Source organism: Leptonychotes weddellii, chromosome 7 (assembly GCF_054177405.1).
Source record: "Leptonychotes weddellii isolate Sample4059 chromosome 7, ASM5417740v2, whole genome shotgun sequence".
In the NCBI taxonomy this organism is placed as follows: Eukaryota; Metazoa; Chordata; class Mammalia; order Carnivora; family Phocidae; genus Leptonychotes; species Leptonychotes weddellii.
The window spans coordinates 88089178-88110999 of record NC_138375.1 but is presented as its reverse complement, the minus strand read 5'-3'; the positions used below and the strand labels follow the sequence as shown (position 1 = coordinate 88110999).

General features: G+C 32.6%; 1 protein-coding gene across 1 annotated transcript in view; it reads right to left on the bottom strand.

Moving 5' to 3' along the window:
* Positions 1 to 21822, bottom strand: part of AP3B1 (adaptor related protein complex 3 subunit beta 1) — a 248677-nt gene that overhangs the window by 170853 nt on the left and 56002 nt on the right. Inside the window, exons 5-6 of the mRNA XM_081825590.1 lie at positions 20350 to 20416; positions 11391 to 11573 (exon numbers count right to left, since the gene is read on the bottom strand). Coding sequence (XP_081681716.1) covers positions 11391 to 11573; positions 20350 to 20416 — 250 coding nt within the window. The remainder of the gene's footprint in view (positions 1 to 11390; positions 11574 to 20349; positions 20417 to 21822) is intronic.

The following is a 21822-nucleotide window of genomic DNA, read 5'->3' as shown; positions in this document are numbered from 1 at the left end:
TGACTGTATGTTCAGCTCCAATATGTAAGAAACAAGCTTTCTGAGTACAGCAGTTTCCAAACTTTGTTACTAAGAAATCTAGATCTATATAAGGCATTCATTTTTTTCTGAAATAAAATATACTCATGACACATGCTGAACTTAAGTCTAAGGGTTCTAAGACATGAGAAAGAAGGGTCCTAATTATTGGAAAACTAATTCCTATCTAATGATGAGGAATAAATAAGAATTGCTTTTTGTTATGAGAATGTATTTTAGAGTGGTTCTCATTCAATCATAAGTTATGAAATAAAATTAAAATCAACCTAAGTAGAACAATCGTGATTCTTATGTATTCATTCTCTCTCTATCTTAACCCCTGAAATAAAGAAAATATATTAGAAAAGGTAAATGTCTGGTGAACTGAAATTAATGAATGTATTCTCCTATAGGACATTTTAAAAAAAGAATAAGGTTAGAGCAGAGGTCTTAAAATATTTGTGGACATTTCAAGGACGAGGGAATAAATCAGGAAAGGGTTTTTTTAATCTTATGGAGAACCCTAAAATTTATATTTTAGGAAACAAATTACATTTTATGGGGGAAAAAAATCTATACTCTGGGTAAACCAAGGGTAGGAAATTAGGGTTCCAAGAAACAACAATTTAAAAACTTTAAAAGGCAAAAGTCTAGGTTATGAAAAACTCTTTAAATAAAACATAAAATTTTATAAAGGGAGCACTTATTCTTGATTAATTCCAAAATATGCATATGTCTAAATTAAATATCCTTTAAGTCACTTCTAAAAGTTATATAAGTTGTCCTAAAAATAATACATGGATAACCAGTTGAATACGAAGCTAAGAATTAGAACTGACTGTTCAGAGAGTGGGAACTGGAGATAAGAAGGAGCAGAGCATATACTTCCTATACAATGCAGCAATTCCACTCCTATACCAATAAAAACGTTATGTCCACACAACGACTTGTGGCAATGTAGACAAAAGAAGGTTAGAGCTCCATGAGTGTACAGCCAAGGTCAGAGTTCAAGCATAAGCAAGTGCAGTCTGTGATTGCCAGAGACAAAGAGATAATTTGTGTGCATGTGTGTTACAGAAACTCTACGTTAAAGAAATGAGGAGGAAGGGGGCGCCTGGGTGGCTCAGTCCTTAAGCGTCTGCCTTCGGCTCAGGTCATGATCCCAGGGTCCTGGGATCGAGCCCCGCATTGGGCTCCCTGCTCCACGGGAAGCCTGCTTCTCCCTCTCCCACTCCCCCTGTTTGTGTTCCCTCTCTAGCTGTGTTTCTCTCTGTCAAATAAATAAATAAATAAAGCTTTAAAAAAAAAATGAGGAAAAAGAAAAAGCGTAATTTATATTTACCCACATATATACCATTCCTTTCATTCTTTATTTCATTCTACAGTTAAGAATTACCATCTATTACCATTTTTCAACCTAAACAATTTCTTCAAGTCTTTCTTGTAATACAATTTCCCTATGTAGGAATTTTTCAATTTTGTTCTTCTGAAAATGTCTTCATTCCACCTTTATTTTTGAAAATTGGATTTGTTCAACATGGAATTCTTTGTTGACAGTTTTTCCTGTCAATAATTTTAAGATGATATTTCACTGTTTTCTAGATGCCATTGTTTCTGATCAACAGTTAAGTCATATCTTTATTTTTCTGTATATAATGCACTGTTTATCTCTGTCTGCTTTCAATGTTTTTTCTCTTTTGATTTCAGAAGTTTAACTATGATATGTTTAAGTGTGACTTTTTACTTATTTTGCGGGAGAATCTGGTAAGTTTCCTGGGTCAGTGTGCTTGGATTTTTCCTCTTCAACTAAATCTGACATTTTTTTCAGCCTTTATTTCTTCAGGTATTATTTCTGCTCCATTCACTCTTTCCTCTCCTTTTGGGAATTCAGTTACAGGTATTGCATTCTCTTTGGTATTATTTCACATGGCTCTGAGACTCTTACCTTGTTTTTCTGTTTGGTTTTCAGACTGCATAATTTCTACTGATTTACCTTAAGGATTCTTGACTCTTTTACTGCTTCTTCTGGGCTGTTAAGCCCGTCTAGTATATTTTTCATTTAATCATTGTATTTTTCAGCCCTGGATTTTCCATTTGGCTCCTTCTTATGGTGTCTTTTCCCTGTTAAGACTGCTCATCTATTCATTCAACACAACTATATTGCTTTTAGTAGTCTGGCCATATATTTAATAGCTGCTTTACTTATCTGTAAGTGCCTTTTCTTGATTATACTGAGGTAACTTTCTATTGATTGCTTTTTCTCTTGAGCAGCAGTTATTTTTTTGTTTCTCATGTCCACTGATTGTTTTAAAACTGTATTCTGGATATGATCAATCACACACCATCAAAGTCTTCCTTACATTGCATTTCTCTGAAGTGTATTGGCATTTGTATAGCAGATATTTTACTGGTCTCCAACTGCAAACTCTGTCTACCCTAATGTGGCCAGCAAGTGAAATCTCCATTTAGTTCTTTTATCTTGCAGGTGCTGCTTTTTCGCTAGACCCACTAGAGTCTTCCCCATACATCCACACTTTATTGTTCAGCCAAGGATTTGGATCTATTTACTATGCATCTCCAGGGGGTTCACCCTTCTATGGCTCCCACCCTCTTCTGGAATTTCCCCCCAATATTTAGGTATTCTGTTAGTCTTGAAGTCTGTTCTCTGACAGCTAAGTAAGTAAGGCTGTGTTTTTTTCCATTACTGTATGAGTCTGGGGAGTGACTTCAGACAAAAACCTGCAAACTCAAAAACCTCACACCTTGAAATTTCAGCCTTGTATATGTAGAATCCTCTCTGTTTTTTTCCTACTTTTGACTGCCTTACAGTGACTTTAGATAGCTGGTTTTTGGAAAAATTTTCTAGAGAGTTAACCAAATCAAGGCATTCCATCAGTAGAAGCTGAAACGCTAAGTCCATTGAAGTACTACATCTCAATTGCAAGTCAAAGGTCTCAGATGAATGCTGGTATAGGGCATTTAGGAAAATTCTAGAAAAGTGCTCAAGCATTCTAAAACAAACAAAAACAAAACCTTCAATAACTGCTGAGGATAAATTTACTATCCCACAAATTACTCCTTTTCCCAAATGCTAAACCAAAAAAGAGTATGACATAAAATACACACAATTCAAACTGAAACTGAGAGGAAGAAACAAACTGTCTTTCAGTGTGGTTGTACAAAACTAAGAAGTCACACTGTATCAGAACAAATGTCTGTACCTGAGTGTCCCAAGTATTTACAATATGAAAAGAGCACAATAACTGTGCAAAATATTCACAGCACACATTAAAAAATGCAAAAGACAAATCGTTCTGGGAAAAAATATTCCCTATATATCAAAAGTAAATTCTCCAAGAAGTTATTAAGAATATGAACTCAAGAAAACACAGGTTCAAAGATGAGATGATAAAATTATATAATAAAGGAAATGTAAGATTGAAACCTGAGTGAATAAAAGCCAAATAACTATCATTACGAAATTAAGTAAAAACTGTTAAAGAAACATTAGAGGGATGCCTGGGTGGCTCAGTTGGTTAAGTGTCTGCCTTTGGCTCAGGTCATGACCCCAGGGTCCTGGGTTCAAGTCCCACATCCAGCTCCTTGCTCAGCAGAGAGCCCGCTTCTCCCTCTGCCTGCTTCTCCCTCTGCCTACTACTTCCCCTGCTTGTGCACACGCTCTCTCTCTGACAAATAAATAAAATCTTAAAAAAAAAAAAAAAGATTAGATCAATGAAAATCAAATTACTGATAAAAAGATTTGAGATAATACAAATGCAAATAAAAAGACAAACATTAAAGCAGTTTTTTTAAAAGATGAAAGTAGAGAAAGATTGTAAAATAACGTATTTCTGAAGCATATAAATGACAAATGGAGCAAGAAAAAAAACTTGGAAGATCAAAGAAAAGAATTCAAAAAAATTCTACAAAATAAAGAAGTGAATATGTAAATCATATAGAATGATTCACTCTGAGATGCAACCTTACTAATCTCTACAGATTAAAAAAAAAAGCAAAACAGATTTCTGGGGGTACAAACAAAAATATCAAGTTACCTGCAAAGGAGAAAAATCTGTGGCTACAGGGAGAACTTTCTGCAGAAGAAAAAAAAAGGTGTGACCCAAGACTATTGTATCCAACCAAGATGTCAAGTATAAAAGTAACACGACATTACAAATACATAAGACCTAAGAAAATACTAATTCCCTAAGGAGATGAAAATGTTACTACACAGAAATAATATTTGCAGTCATAATTAAATGAAAAATACACATTTATTAAAAAAACAATATTGCAAAGATGGAATAATGAAAGTATGAGACAATATAGAAGAATGCCATATCTTCCATTTCTATAATTGGAAGTCAATATAAAATGTCTAAAATTCATAAATCAAGAAAGAGCAAAACATGCATATTACTTAGAAATGGAGAAAGTTAAATACACACACACATAAAAGAATTTGAGGTAACTAATTTGGGCATGGGGAAGTGTGGAACAGGAAAATGTTTCTTATAAGCCATATAAGTATTATTAACTTTTTTTTAACCATGTATATGTTTACTTGGATAAAATTGAAAATATTTTTTTAAAGAGTTTATTTATTTGAGAGCGAGCAAGAGCAAGCAGGCACAAGAAGGGGGGAGGGGAAGGGAGAGGGAGAAGCAGGCCCCTTACTGAGCAGGGAGCAGGATGCAAGACTCGATCCCAGGACCCCAGGATCATGACCTGAGCCAAAGGCAGATGTTTAACCGACTGAGCCACCCAAGTGCCCCCAAATTTAAAATATTTTTTAAAAATCCAAGCAAAAGTAAATTATGAACAAGAAAAATAAGGACTCTTTAAGATAAATGTTTCATAACTAATAGAGGGAAGGGAGACCCCATTTCAATATCTGTACATAGTCCATAGTTTCCCAATAAATTGCATATTGAACCTTCATCTATAGGTGCCTGAAAAAAGTGCACAAAAACTGTGGTATTCGTATTGGAAAGCATGGATTCTACCGTAACTCCTCACTACTATTATTTAAAAATTTCACACAATGAGATTCAAAAATAGTTCCTTAGTAAGATACAAAATTTATCTTACGAAGAAAATTAACCTGTAAAGAAAATTAAAATTCAATAAAAAATAATCTCTAACATGTAGGTCCTGTAAGACAGGACGTGATGCACTCTTTCCCCCTACCTTTGTATTTTCAGAAAATTGCTAATCAAGAACTATGCACACGAATTTTGTGTTCTGATGAGTTATTTTATAGCTGTCCCTGAAAAACTTACAGAAATTTATCTCAAAATACTTTAAACAAATTACTTGGAACTTTCTTACATCTAAGGTTTTATAACTGAAGTACAGATATATTGAGAAAAATAAAAGTAAATTTATCACTCCAAATTTCAAAATGGAATGCATACCGCCACTAAAATTGTATTACCTGGATTCATAAGTAAAACGTAACTCTGAGTACATAAAGTCTTAAGTTCTAGATCATGAAAGTAAAAAATTTTGATAATTCTTGCGAAACTGTCATTTCCTAGAGGAAGTTTAACTTTTAAAAAGCTAGATTCATAAAATTAAAAACCTTTCTGTCAGGCCCCAGTGTGCCCAAGCTTTCTTTCAGTTTATAATTAACACCACTAAAGGGTTTTGGGTTTTTTAATACTCTTAAAATTTACTTGTTTTTTTTATAACATTTATTTTTTTAAATCCATTATTTCTACCAAAGAAACTTTAGTCTTAAGAGATTTACATTTATGCTTCAAGTATTCTCCCATAATCAGCTTGAATGACACAAAGAAAATATTTAAGTAATTTTATATCCTTGAAAATTATACAAACTTGACCTAGAATAAAAAAAAAAAAACCTACATGGACTGCAAAGAATAAGGTAAATTTGAGAAAATAAAAATGCAAATATGCATTTTAGCAGTCTCTTGAATTTATTAACCTAAAAGGTTTAATTTCCATTTTCCTGCATCAGCTTTATTTATAAAATGTCGTGCCCTATAAATACGCTGTTATTTTCTATAGTCAAGCACCCTCTTAACAAATCTTCTCATTAATATGTAAATTTAAAGTCAATCGGTCTTCTTCCTGACAGCCCCATGAATTCCTAGTGCACTGTATAATCGGCTTTGACTTGGCATCCACTATTTATCATCAAAGATGTCAGTTAGAAAAATTATGTAAAATGCACTGCAATTGATATGACTGCAATCTACTTTGTCAACACTTAATTGTTCCTCAAATCATACATTTACATATAAACAGCCTAAATACTGATCTATAATGATGCAAATAAACTAAATTAAAAATCTCTTCTGCCCTGAAGAAGCTTGTTTGTATATGATGTGTTCATTTGAGAACGTATTGACAAAAGCATGTTACATCAGCTCATCTCAAAAAGTATTTCTACTAATTTTCAATTCCTCAAAAAAACAATTTTGTTACCTTTCAAGCATAAAAACATAAACAAATGTTTTAAAAATTCAATGAGAAACATGATTTTTCTCTTTGAAAAGCAAATTTAATTATAGTTGTTACCTAATTGCAATGTCCAAGCACTATGGTTTGGGGAGGTTTCAAATATGGCTTCAACTGGAATGCAATAAGCAAACACAGAGTAACATATTAAAGTAGCAAAAAGGGGCACCTGGGTGGCTCAGTCGTTAAGTGTCTGCCTTCGGCTCAGGTCATGATCCCGGGGTCCTGGGATCGAGTCCCGCATCGGGCTCCCTGCTCAGCGGAGAGCCTGCTTCTCCCTCTCCCACCCCCTCTGCTTGTGTTCCCTCTCTCACTGTGATTCTCTCTGTCAAATAAATAAAATCTTTTTTAAAAATAAATAAATAAATAAAGTAAGCAAAAAGATATTTTAATTTAAAAGTCATGAGGTTAAAAAAAAAAGGTCATGAGGTAACAGAAAATAAAGTAAAGACTGTTGACCTAGAGATCAGATTACTCTGTTCATATTTCTGCATCCACATTTTATAAGGAATATTATCTTACGTGAGTTGTTAAAATCTATATAAGTCAGTTTTGTTATCTATAAAATGGGTGTAATAATCGCTACTGTTCTATCTCAAAATACTACCAAAGTATAGCAAAATAACAAATTGCTAAACTTAAAGTATCTCGATATTATTTTTCACATATTATCTTAGTACATGAGAAAGAAATCCCTTGATTTTAATGAATTTGGTATGTACAGGCATTTTTTTTTTACTTTAACTTTTTAATCAACATATTATTTTAGTGAGACTGTTTTCTCACTTGTAAAATCTTTCACTTCAAGATAAATGGCCCTTTATATATCATAAAATGGTGTTCATTCTGCATGTATACAAGTGACTTCTGCCTGTATGTAAAAGGGGATGAGATGCTAGAATGAACACCTTTATACTCTACTAATTTTGTGGAAAAAAAATACATTCAAGACCTGATGGTAAATGGATAAAATAGGATTGTAACAAGTAAGCACTGACTATGCTAGAATACTGTTCCACTTTGTCTTTCTATCCTGTAGTATTCTTAGCAGTTCTTTACTACATGGTATGCTTTCTACAAACACGAAAAGTGAAAAATGAAAGCAGACAGGAATGCAGAATACTTCTAAGTTTCTTCCAGCTTGCCAACTTTTTTTTTTAAGATTTTATTTATTCATTTGAGATAGAGAGTGAGAGAGAGAGAGCATGAGCAGGAGTGGGAGGGGACGTCAGAAGGAGAAGCAGGCTCCCCACTGAGCAGGGAGCCTGATACACGGGGCTCGATCCCAGGACCCTGGGGTTATGACCTGAGCTGAAGGCAGACACAACCGACTGAGCCACCCAGGCATCCCCTTTAATTAAAATTAAAAATTTTAATTTTTAAAATTAAAATTACCACGTGTAGTTCTAAAAATTGGATGCAACTTAAAACTCTAGGCCAAAAAGCCTCCAAGATTACAAGTGGCTGGACTGCACACAGAAAAGCTGCTCAGTGAAACAGAATTCTAACAAGCCATACAGAAAGTTTGAGATGGGTTAACTCATAGAGTAAGCACTGACATGATCTAAATGATGATAATCCATCTGAACCTTAATTTTATAAATTGTATTTGTACCAAAAGTCTAATAACATGTTGGACAATCTCTAACTTCTAAAACTGCAATAAAGGATGACCCTTCCAAATCTTTCCTGCTGGTATAGAACAGAATACATATGTATACAAAAAGACAAAAGCCTGTTACCTAATTTATTAAATAAATAAATAAAGTGAAATGTGTTATCCAAAGTAAAATTTACAACCACTAGAACAACTGAAATTAAACAGTTGCCAGTAAATACCCCTAAGGGGTCAACCAAGAGGTTATTATAAGAAGGAAGATTTATCGGGCACCTGGGTGGCTCAGTTGGTTAAGCGACTGCCTTCAGCTCAGGTCATGATCCTAGAGTCCCTGGATCGAGTCCCACATCGGGCTCCCTGCTCGGCAGGGAGTCTGCTTCTCCCTCTGACCCTCTCATGCTCTATCTCATTCTGTCTCAAATAAATAAATAAAATCTTTAAAAAAAAAAAAAAAAAGAAGGAAGATTTATCTTTTATTTCACTGTGTACCTGAATTCCTTCTTTAATTAAAAAATAAAAAAAAATAGTGGGATGCTTGGGTGGCTCAATCGGTTAGGTGGCTGCCTTCAGCCCGGGGCATGATCCCAGGATCCTGGGATCAAGTCCCACATCGGGCTCCTTCCTCAGCAGGGAGCCTGCTTCTCCCTCTCTCTCCCTCTGCTTGTGTTCTGTCAAATAAATAAAATCTTTAAAAAAAAAAAAAGTAGTTATAGTTACAGTTAGCTACACCCTTACAAATCTTCTATTTTACTGAGGTTTTCTTCTTTCCTTTTCTTTCTTTATGCCAAGGAATCTTTCTCAAAGAAAATCGTATTCATAGCTGTATATGAAAGGCAGACAAAGATGAAGGCTGCTCTGTTTGGAACAGAGGCAAGAACCCAGAGAGGGGCAGAGTCTAGAGCACCACTGCCCCCTGTGGTTGTTCCTGTGGCAGTGTTACAGCATCTGGAGGCCTGACGTGCACATTTGAAAACTAATGAATTAGTCTATCAACCACATAATCTAGAATAGTGCCAAGGTCAAGTGCAAATAAGTGGCAAAGTTAAGAAATTACTGAGGCCAGTTTCAGTATACCCAGGACAAGGACCAGCCTTCATCTCATGTTTGTAATAATTAATGTCTAAAGAATACACATGTGAAAACACATGGAATACATACATATAGCCCCAACTTTTTAAATTACCTGTCAAAAGAGTAAATATATATGGTAGTGTAAAATTTAACCTCTGTGATTTGCAAATAGCTTTCAACATGAATTTTATCTAAAATAAGATGGAATAAAATTCAAGGAACAGAAACACAAATAAACAGACAAACTACAAACACAGAGATTTTAAAGTCTGTTACATATTTTTAGGAGATATGGCAAGGAAAGATGTATTTTAACTCCAATTTCTACATAATTAACAAAGCAAAGGATTATGTGCACAGAGATACTGAAAATGATTTGATAGTGAAAGGAAAGTAAAATTTAAAATCTTATTAAATAGTGACAGTGGTTAAATAAGGCAAAATTACTTTATAACCTTCCAACAGGAAAAAAAATATTTATCTGAACAGCACTCTGGAAAAGAACTGGCTGAAATCAAACAACTTATTACTAGCAACAAAAATCTCTTGTCAAAGTTATCACTTACATCAAAGGGCCAAGACATTTGCACCATGGGCATGTTGTTGCTTAATCCAGCAAAAGTGCCATCAAGAGTTTACTTTGTTCAGTGACAAATAAAATTAACTTTATTAAAAAAAAGCAAACATCAATTTAAGTGTCCTATATGCCATGATTTTTATATATTAATAATTCAAAACTATTTCAATTTTAAATAACTGAAATACTTTCTTAATATTAAAATTAAGATGGAGTCAGTATTACAAATAGTCTTATGGATAAAGATATATTTTTAAAACGTTAAAATACTTTTTAATCCTAACAATACTAAGTCACTGTAAAAAGCATCAATGAATATTTTAAACATTTAAACGCCTTAACATCTGAGAGCTTAAGGTCATCTAAAATACATATCATGAACATTCCTCGATTTTATATACATTTTCCTCTCATTTTATTTCTAATTAACGAAAGTGAAATGAACTGAGCACTCAAATGTACTGAGCAACAAAACTGTATGTACATATATGTTTGTGTAAAACCATTATGATATAATTGGGGTATTTCTGGTCTTTTACTTTTTAGGCAGTTGATTTTAAAAATCTGTAATACTCCTTTTTCCTTTTTAATTGAAATATAAGTTGACACACATCACATTAGTTTCAGGTGTACAACATAGTGATTTGACAAACTCTATATATTATGCTGTGCTCACCACAAGTGTAGCTACCATCACCATGCAGTACTTTACAATATCATTGAATATATTCCCTAAACTGTACCTTTCATCTCCATGACTTATTCATTCCATAACTGGAAGCCTATTACCTCCCACTCCACTTCACCCATTTTGCCCATCTTTCCACCCCCCTCCACCTGCTTTTTAAAAAGACAAAAAAGAAATATCACAAGATTAGAATGAATGTGCTATTCTTGTAATATTTAATTTCTTTTTTAAAGGAATTTAAAACTTACACTTAAATGTTAAATATATACACACAAAGACCTCTATTGCAAAATATGTAATAAAATTTCCTCAACTGTCAATTAAGTAAAAAGAAGGTATTAAGTATGCCTCTAATGTTAATATGCACAAAGAAAACAACTTCATTTTAATGTTTATTTAATTATAAACTTTACTAAAATTCTATCAGCTTAAGTGAAAAAAAGGAAAACAAACATTTTAAAATATAAAACTAGGAAAAGGTAGTTTAAAAGTTCAGCAATATTTATCTACAAAGGCAGGAAATTCTCTTAGGTATAAATTCACATGTGCTAGAATCACATTACCCACTTGTACAAGTGAGTCACTTGAACAGTTGAGACTTAAAGATATGAAAGCAACTAATCTCAAAAAAAAATCCATGATTTGGGAATATCACTGCAAACACTGTACCAGGCTCTGCTCCTAACAAGGGCCTCTTGCCAAGTATCATACTAAAAGTTTGTATACTATGTCATTAAGTATATATCAATCAGTGCCAAAATAATGAAAAATTATCCTTGCATTTATTTTTGTTTCCTGCTTTCCAAAAGAACATGAAAAAAAGGAGTCCTCCATAAATATGCAGATCTCTATATTTCACAACTATACACATTTTTAAAAGCTGATCCATTTTCTTAGTATACTTTATAAATGGAAGACCATTCAACACTTACCTCTTTCCAAGGACTGACAAACTGTGTACGAGCATATCGAGTTAGCATGTGGATTATGACAACCTGTCCCCACTCTTCTACATCAACTAGTAAATTACAGAGCTTGCGGTAATTCTTGTGAATCAGATCTATTCTATCCGGGCATACTTCTTCAAAAGCCATCACAACACTCCCAGCTACCAGCTAGAAAAGGAAGAAATAGTAACTCATTAAAAAACATTTTCCCTCCATCAAAGATTCTACTCAGGCATTGCAGAGATACAATCAGTGTTATGACAATATTTAAAGTATTGAGTTATTTAATTTAAAAAATGACTATTCATGTATAAATAACAAATTTTAAGTGTCACTCCCTTAAAGAATAATTTTGTACCTGTAACATGTCTGAAAAGGTAGTACCTTCCTGAAATATTACAATTAGGAGTATTAGTATTAGAAATTCCAACAATTTTTTGTCAAGTTAAATTTTAATAAATTGTTCATATATGGATTCAACATTTTCATCATATACATTTTTCATTTTTAAAGCTAACCTAAGTTCCAATCTAATGATTCAGTATTTAGTACATAACAACATTCAGAAAAATAATCAAGACAATAACAAAGACCACATCATGTCAGTTTAAAATGAGAAAGACAATGAATTTATTTTAAAGTTTGTGAGGAACTCGTAAGTGTTTCTGGTACAAAACACTTTCAAATCTTCAACATTTTAATCCAGCTGTTAATTTTTACCAATATTTCATTTACAAAGAAAACACACAGGCTAAAATTTTAGTGCGTTATTATAACCTATGTAACAATGTGTGTAAGATGAAATAATGTATTACCAACAAAAGTCAGCTCTCTCCAAGACCAATTAATGAACCATAAGTGCTGTTTTTGTAATTGTCATACTTGGGCAAAGCAGTGAAATTAAGATATCTTTGGGATAAAGATACAAGCTAAGCAGAATACGTAATATACAAATACTTCTATATATGTACCACTGATATATGTGCAGTTAGCCAACAATATAATACTGTTGAAAAAATAAATTAATATCAGATTCTTTCTAAACACTAGGGATCTTCATTTTAGTGTCTAAAATTTCCCCAAACACTTAAAATAAGCAATTAAATAGAAATGTAACTTACTGAAATGGTACTTTCTGAAAAATACTAGATAACAATGATATTTGTATTTTTAGTGTTTGTCCCTCTACTTGGCTGACATTTAGTTTATTAATATGCAACCAACAATACAATTGAAAGAAAACAGCTCAGAATATAGACTTGCTATTATGCTAAACAAGTTTCTAGTCCTGTGGGGATTTTATGAATTACCAATCAGTATAAACGTGAAGCCGCATTTATTGACTCCAGCCCTGCCCATGTACTGGTGCCTGCTGGTCCCAGCATGAATGCACTTCAATCGAAAAAGCAAAGAATTGATTATTTGTGTGAACCTAATAAAAAATGTATTATATGTATAATTTCCTATTTGCTATTGATATGGAAAGGAAGTTAAGTTTATGTTTTCATCTCCACATTTTGATATCCCCTGCACAAATCACTCTTCGAAAATTATATTCTGTGATAATCTTATTTCTAAACAGATTTAGTATCATTTAAAAATCTCTTTTAAACAACTAAACTTTATGACATCAAACTATAAATAACTCAGTATTTGTGAAATCTGTCCATAGATACATTTTATATATATGTCAATCTTACATTAATAGAAGATATACATATCAACTGATACAGGATACTAAAGTACAAAAATAAATAATACCACTTAGAATAAAATAGTCCATGAAACTGAAATAGCAATTCAATGAAGTTTCAATTTAAGAAATACTATGTAAAATCAAGTATTTTGCCTAAGCCTAGATTTTTTTCAAAGTGTTTAATTAAAAGAAAAATCAGCTACCAAATGTTATTAAATTTATTAAACTGAGAGCTATAGGTACAACATAATTCTAAAGTACTAACCGATAATGGAAAAAAAGAAAATACTTAAGTACAAATAAACTTTAAGGAAACACAAAAATAATTAGAATATAAAGAAAAGTACCTTCACAAAATAAAACTGACCATTTTAGGTATTTCATTGTACGGATTTAACGAACTAACCCTAGGTTAAACAATGCCAGAATTGGTAATTTTGGTCTATTAAATGTTCAATATTCTATAAAACCTCAAGAATTAAAATAAAATGGTCTACTCAGATTTTAAAACCAAAAATATTGGTTTCCCAAAAACAGACAGTTAATTTCCATCTCACTGTGTCAATAGTAGCTTAAGGGGAAAAATAAATCACTCCAACAAAACTAGCAATGAGCTCATCAAATTCAAATGCAGTTTTCCATTTATGTATTTTTTATATTAAAGCTATAAACATGGTTCATTTATCTTCCCTTGGTTGCCATGTTTTTCTGTGCTGTTGCTATGAACTTCAGCCATTAGCTGTGCTCCAAGGTAAACTACATGAACCATCAACAAAAGTGACACCCCATCTATGGAGTTCATATTTTCTCCAGATTATCTATGCTAGTTGACAAGCTGGTAATGAAAAAAATCACACTAAGCAAATGGTTCCTCTAATAACAATAAATTTTCTATAAAATTATGAAGGGTACAAAACGTTTCCTTGCATCTATTTTGTCATGAATTCTAATTAACGTTGCAAAAATCTGAGAGTGCTGGGTCATCACAAGAAGTGCATCAAGGTTTGATTGATAATATGGTATAAGTTGGCCAATGCTGCCAAGATTTTCTTCTCTTAAATTAATGGCCATCCAACCTGCCCTAATCATACAGCCCAAATGATATTCCCCTTCTTATTTCAATTTTCTTGAGGCATGGAAAATGGGAAAGATCAGTCATTTATCTTCTAATAGCTGGATAATAGATCTATCACAATAAAACATCTGCACAAAATCAGAGGTATGAGGGGTTTTTTTTGCCCACAACAGTGAAGCTTTTACCAACATTAAATCAGTAACTTATAAAATGCTGTCTTACCCCCATAGTTTAGTTATGAATTACCAATATATTCATTAAACATCATTTTGTAGCTAAATTAAGGAGAAACGGTGTCATAAAAAATATATAAACAACTGAGTTTTTCAGTAAGCATTGACCAAATCTGTTTTCTTAAGAAACTCTGTTTTCTATTATAAAGTTAAATGCTATCCATAGGATTTCTTTAAAATTAACCTGAAAGAAACAGGAAATAAATACCACCTTGCTTCTGAGGTGTTGTAAATAAGACTGTCCACTGCTATGCTTAAATTGCTCAACAAATATGGATTTCTACCTTTTAAAGGCAAACCAGAGAAAGCATTATAAATTTTAAAAATGAATTTGTAACTGAACATCAAAAAGGAGTGTTTAGGACATGTTAAATAGAGAATATAGGAGGAGAATGGTAAATCTAGGAACATACAATGAAGAAATTATATAAAGAAAAGTTGTTAACAGCTGAATGGGGATAATGGAACATTATTAAAATATTCCCTTTTAATTTTACTGACTATTGTTGTGGGGTATCTTTCAAAATTTATAGGTAACCTTTAGACAACAGTTACCTAAGTAGCTCTAAAATGTTCTTCCAGTTATCTTACCATAACAATATTCCTTAACCTTACATGATGCATTTTTAAAAAAGGACTATTTTATGATAAATATTGGTCATACTCTAGTAAAATGGAAAATGCATTCTCTTTTAATATGTTTATGTTTCCACCTTTCCTTAAAATGAGAATTATAGAACTCACTGTCTTTGAGATCTTAAATGTCAGAAAAGTCTTCCTTTAGGCTAAAAGAAGCAACAGAAGGTGTATCTCAAAGTCAAAATGTTAAGTGAAGAAAAGTTTTAAATACATTAAATTTATATTTATCAGCAGCAATAGCAATGTTAACATCATGATAGTGATCCTAAGAAGCTCCTGCTGGTAACAAATAAATTCCTTTTCAAAATGTGGAAATAAATTAGACGTGCACGGTTCACTTAATTGGGAAATTTTTAAACAAAAATGATTTGGGATTCTTACTGTTTTCTCTTTTTTTTAAATTTTATTTATTTATTTGAGAGAGACAGAGAGAGCGAGCACGAACAGGCAGGATGGGTAGAGGGAGAGAGAGAAGCAGACTCCTCACTCAGCAGGGAGCTGACGTGGATCCCAGCACCTTGAGATCATGACCTGAGCGGAAGGTAGATGATTAACCTACTGAGCCATCCAGCGCCCTGATTCTTACTGTTTTAAATGTCAATACTGACATTATTAATTTGGGGGAGGAAGGAAATACACCTGTCTTTCTTCAATAAAGAATTACAAGAGACAAAGTACTAATAAAGCTATGATCCATAAATACATGCATAAATATCAGAATATTTTAAACCTTTCTACAACAATTATAATCACACAAAGGAAAAAATTATCACAAAATGTTCTTAAAACATAATTAATTTAAATAATGGGTAGACAAGTTACAGTACCTGGGTAAATCTGAATCTCCCAAACCAAACCCAGAAAAATCAAAGATGAAAACCTATGTCCTTTTTTTTTTTTAAACATTTTATTTATTTATTTGACAGAAAGAGACACAGCAAGAGAGGGGACACAAGCAGGGGGAGTGGGAGAGGGAGAAGCAGGCTTCCCTTGGAGCAGGGAGCCCAATGCGGGGCTTGATCCCAGGATCCTGGGATCATGACCTGAGCCAAAGGCAGACACAACGACTGAGCCACCCAGGTACCTCGAAAACCTATGTCCTAAGCATAACTAAAACACAGAGAATCTCCAAACTTCAAATTACATGTAAGTAGAAAAGTAAGTCCTAAATCCCAGAGAGTTCTCTTTCAAGCTTGTATCATAAAACTTCACAAAGACCTATGGCAGTCTGGAAAAAACTGCCCATAACAAAGCAGTTAGGAGTTGGTGGTAAGTAAAACAGGAAACTAAAATCAACAGGAGAAAGAGAAAGAGTACTCTAAGTGTAAAAATACTGCATAAGATTCCCGGTGGGTCCAGTGGACTACAAAGAGGAAATTTCAAGAGGGCTGGAGGTGGAAGAAGGATTCAATGAGACTATTTTGGAAAAGAAAATTTTCAAGATGATAGCAGTTAAAAAACGAGGTAGAGGAAAAGGAGTCCCTTAGAAACTATAAGGTGACAGAAAAAAGAAATAAGAGGAGGAAATTTAAGATCCTAAAAGACCAAAAAATAAATAAATAAAAATAACTTTAGGACATATATCCCTTCCTATGGATGCTCTCCCTCAATAAAGCCAACTAATAGAAAAGCATATTTGGCTATTCTGACAGAAAGGGTGTTCTTACACTAAGAATTTTGCAAACTACCTCAAACTCAAACCACTAGCTCTGTCCAAAGAAATGTAAAGATGTAAGTAACCTACACATATTGAAAACAGAAAGTGAAAATCAAAACAATTCAAATGATGAAAAGTACCCCCCCAAAAAATGATGAAGCAAAAGAAAACTGTCTAAAACAACAATCCAAATTGAAGTAAGCAGCCTCAAAGAAGCATCTGAGAATCAGAAAAATGAATGAATCAGAAATTCATAAAAGACAACAGAAATAAGCAAAAGACATCAGGAAGAAATGAAACAGAAGTTGACTTAAACCAAGAAAGAAAGTGAGAGGGGAAGAAAATAATCAGACATGATTAAATTGCAAGGTGTCCTTGCAAGAAAACAGTTGAATGAAAATTTAGTAAGGGGAAATTTAAGAAAAGTAGAAAAAGAACCAGTGAACAGAAATGAGGTAAAAAAAAAAAGTAAAAAGGTTTAGAGAGACAGTGGTTGAAATGTAAGATAGGCAAAGAAGATTCAACCTACATAAATTGAAGTCCCTGAAGAAATAAAAGTAGTAACTGAACAGAATTAATGTTTAAAACCATAATCTTTAAAAGAAAAAACACTTTGCCAGAAATAATGTAAGTTCTGAATCTACATTTTTAAAACGTTCACTGAGTACCAGAAAAAAATTGACACACATGAAGTGACCCTGAGACACCATTTAAAACTATTACATTTCAAAGATAAAGAGAAAATCATCAGGGTCAGTATCTTACTTGATGCAGACACATTACAGGTAGTTCCTTTAGACTGAAACAGACAAGTATGCTCACCATCTCCACCACTACTAGTACACAAGTATATAATTACACAAGAGAAATTAATTAGTCATAAGAATTGGAAAAGAAGAAGTAAAATCACTCTACTGGCAGATGAGATATTTTCTAGAATAAACTATGGAGAATGAATGATATAACTAAATCAAAAATAAAAGAACTTGGTAAAGAAGCAAGATATAAAATTACCATACAGAAAATCAAGAGCTTTTTTATATACCAATAATAACAAGTTTAACAATATAAAGATAAAGCAATTTCAATTTACAGTAACATCAAAGAAGTCAGACTACATATTAATACAACTCTAAACCAATATTTAATTCAATTAGCAATCCCCACCTCAACACTCCCCACAAAGGTACATGCTAGCAATTCTGAAACACTTGCTCTTCATCTTGGGACTGAACAAGTAAGTAAATATACTGAGGATAATGACAGCCACATTTTTTAATGCTGGAGAAAGAAGCTGAAAAGGTGGGAGGCTAGAAGGAACCCTGCACTACTGTACTGGAATTAGAGGCATCAGTATAAACTACTGCCATTTAACACAGAAAAATAGATATAGATGTCTTTTGAGTTAAAAAATATATAAACATGTAACACTTTAGGAAAAAGGAGTGCCTCATTAGTGATAGACCATCAAAGCTCCCATAAGATCTACCTGCAAACACCGAATATGATGTACATCATTTGGGAAGCAAAGTGTTAAAAATGATAGTAAACGCCTAATTATTATCACCAAAAAAATTAGTAATTACTAATTACTATCACCAAATTAATTCCACAATCATGCAACAAATACTAAATACCTACTATGAACAAGTACTCAATGTTTTCTACTGTATTTTGGAAATAAATGGTCAGAAATTAATAACCAAGGGTTGCAAATTTACAAAGAAATTATCCTTTACATTCCTTTTTCAGGCATTTTTTTTTTTTTTAAAAGATTTTTTTATTTATTTGCGAGAGAGAGAATGAGACAGAGCGCATGAGAGGGAGGAGGGTCAGAGGGAGAAGCAGACTCTCCACTGAGCAGGGAGCCTGATGCGGGACTCGATCCCGGGACTCCAGGATCATGACCTGAGCCGAAGGCAGTCGCTTAACCGACTGAGCCACCCAGGCGCCCCAGGCATTTATTTCTTATTGGGAATATGTATTAACCCCTTTTATGGTGTCAGGCACTATGATCAAGGTTATATATACAATAGCTCTTTCAAAACAAATAAAACTTTATATTTGGAAACTGAAACTTATAAAGGCTTAATATATACCTACCAAGAGGCAAAAGTTTAGACACAAACCCAATTCTGTCTTATTATGAAGACTGCAATTTTCACCTGTGACATATCTTTTTTTAGGAAGACATGCACACATTATAAATGGAGATTTCATTCCTGGGCCATACAACAAATTTCCTTTAGTCTATAATGTAACAGAAATCGTGGTAAACTACGTTAAAGTAAAGGATCTGTTTCTTACAGATCTTACTATGTCCTCCACAGTCCTTGGCAAATGTCTTGCATGTCACAGAAACCAAATGTTTTTGTATTATTACTAAAATCAAGTTAACCATAATACCAATAATACTGATTCCACATCTGGGTCCTAGAAGCAGATAACAAGTATGCCAGATAGAAGACAGAAAAGAAATCAAATTTCTTTTGAAAATTCATTTATTGGACAAATCTATATTTACTTACCTCCTATATTACATCAAGCACTATAGAAGAAATACAATGAAGATTTCTGCTACATTACAGACTAAATTTGCTGGATGGCTTAGGAATGAAATCCCCAACCATAATTTCATGTATAATATAATATTTTCAAAATATATAGCAGAAAAAAAAAAGTATAGTGAAAAACTCATTAAAGGAAGTAAAATGTTCAAAAGACAGTATTCATTTAATGTAAATAGAAAGCAGTAAAGGAGGAAAGAGGAACAAAAAGATATGAGACAGAAAAACAAGTAAATAGCAGCTATAAATTCAACTATATCAATAACATTAAATGTAAATGGATTAAACCATCTATAATCAAAAGGCACATATTGTCACAGTGCATTAATAAACAATATCCAACTATATGCTGTGTACAGGAGATATACACTGGATTCAAAACTACCAACAGGTTGAGAGTAAAAGCAAAGAAAAAGATATATCATGTAAATGGCAACCATAAGAAGGCAAAATAGCTGTACTTATGTCAGACAAAATAGGCAGATCCCATGGGTCATCACTACTCCTAGACCTCATTATCACTATAAAAAAAGAATGGGAGTGGGGAAGGGAGAAGGAGGAGTTAAGTACATTCACAAAAGATGACTCATTAGCCAGTAAGATCACTCTTACCAGCAATAAAACAGTCCTATAAATAAAAAAAAGTTTTAGAATTTTTAAAAAACACATTTATAATACTCTTCTAATTTTTTAATATCTCTTTAATACTTACTAATACTTTAAAACAACTATTTGTTCCCAGGGGATTCAGCCTTTAAAAATCCTAATAAATCACTGCTTAAACTAAAAACTTTTGCACTCAAAGCAGTCAAAAATTTAGCCACAGATTAAAGAAAGGATTTCCCCCCCATTTGTTCTTCTGATTCCGGATGAAGAAACATGTAGTAAGCTAAAATTCTAAATACAAACATTTCTCTTTATAAACATATTTTTATTCTTCAAGGATTTTAATGAACTCCACTAATATTTATACCACTTCAAAATCAGTAAAAATAATTATACCACATATACAATGGCAAAATGATACCATGTAAATAAAACACAATTTTACTTTGACATAAAAAGGTTATCACTTACTGTGCTTTTATCTTTTAGAAGTTTTTCAATTACTTCAATTAACATTTCCTTCTGCTCTGGATCAAGGCTAAAACATAAAAAAAAAAGAACATACATTAATTTTTTTCCCTTTAATTCAAATTTTAAATGAAGCTAATCATTTCAAGAATATTAAGAGAATTTTTTAGGAGGGAGAGAGAGCAAGAATTATGTAAAGATAGAAAGAAACAAAACAAATTTGAAATAAAATGGGACTTTTTCTTCTCCCAAATATGTCCTAATCTTTCTCTTTAAAGTTGCTCATATTAATTAAACCCAGACATTCATACCATTAAGAAAGTATTTAAATATCAACTTCACTTCTAAAAAATAGTTGGAAAATCTTAAAAAAGTAATTACAAGTAGACAAATGATGAATTCCTTTTTTAACTGAGGGGAAAAAAGTAACAGAACAGCAACGATTTTTGATTATGGATACATAATGGTCAAAAACAAATACAGAATTCTTAAATAGGAATTTTCTATCATTTCAGTTCAGTAATAGAGACATGCATTACAAAACCTGCCATCTAAAAACAAAAAAATATAAGCAAAGGCTTACAGATATACAGAATTAAGAAATGCGTCCTATTAGCAGCTCTAAGCACTGAAATACTGATAACAATATAATTTCTTCCTAACATGGAATTCAACTGCTGTCCATTTACTGTGAAGCTAAAGAATAGTTATACAAAGATAAATAAGACAGTCTAGTAAAGAAAGTCCCAAACGTAATCACTCCATATAACAGAAACGTGTATAAGGGATAACAGGCATAAAAAGAGCACCAATGCAGAAGGAAGGATTATGGAGGGTTTCTTACAAGAAGTGACATCACAGATGAATCTTAACAATATGGCTTTAACTGAAAAAAGGAGAAAATTTTCTAGGTCAAGACTAAACAGATGGTCGTAAGTTAAAAACATTTTATGTAGAGGACTAACAGGCAGTACTGAGCTATTGGACGGTAAATTCCAGGCAAGGAGAATAAGGGTTGGGGGTGGAGAGGTAAAATGGGGCCCAGTGATGGACTTTTAATCTGTCACAGTAAGCTTGGATCCTATTCTGCAAGTATATAAGTAAGAAAAGATAGTGAGAAGTATGATATAACTTTGTCTGACAGAAAATGAATTTTTACTTTTTACACATTTATGTAAGTTTATTACTAACCACTATAATTATTTGAACAAACTTTGTAATTCTTTCAAATTCTAGCTCCAGTCTTCTTTCTCCAAGCAGTCTTTCCTAACTAATCTCACTTTGTTACATCTTTACATTATGAAGCCATATATGACAATCTCTGAGTCATATCCTATCAAAGTCATGGTTAGTATGCCTTTCTATATACATATATATCATATGCTAATATCTTATTTAATTATAGATTGCCTTTAATTAATTGTCATTGGTTTGATTTTTTTTCCTAAATAGTGATAATACATCCTCTACCATTTT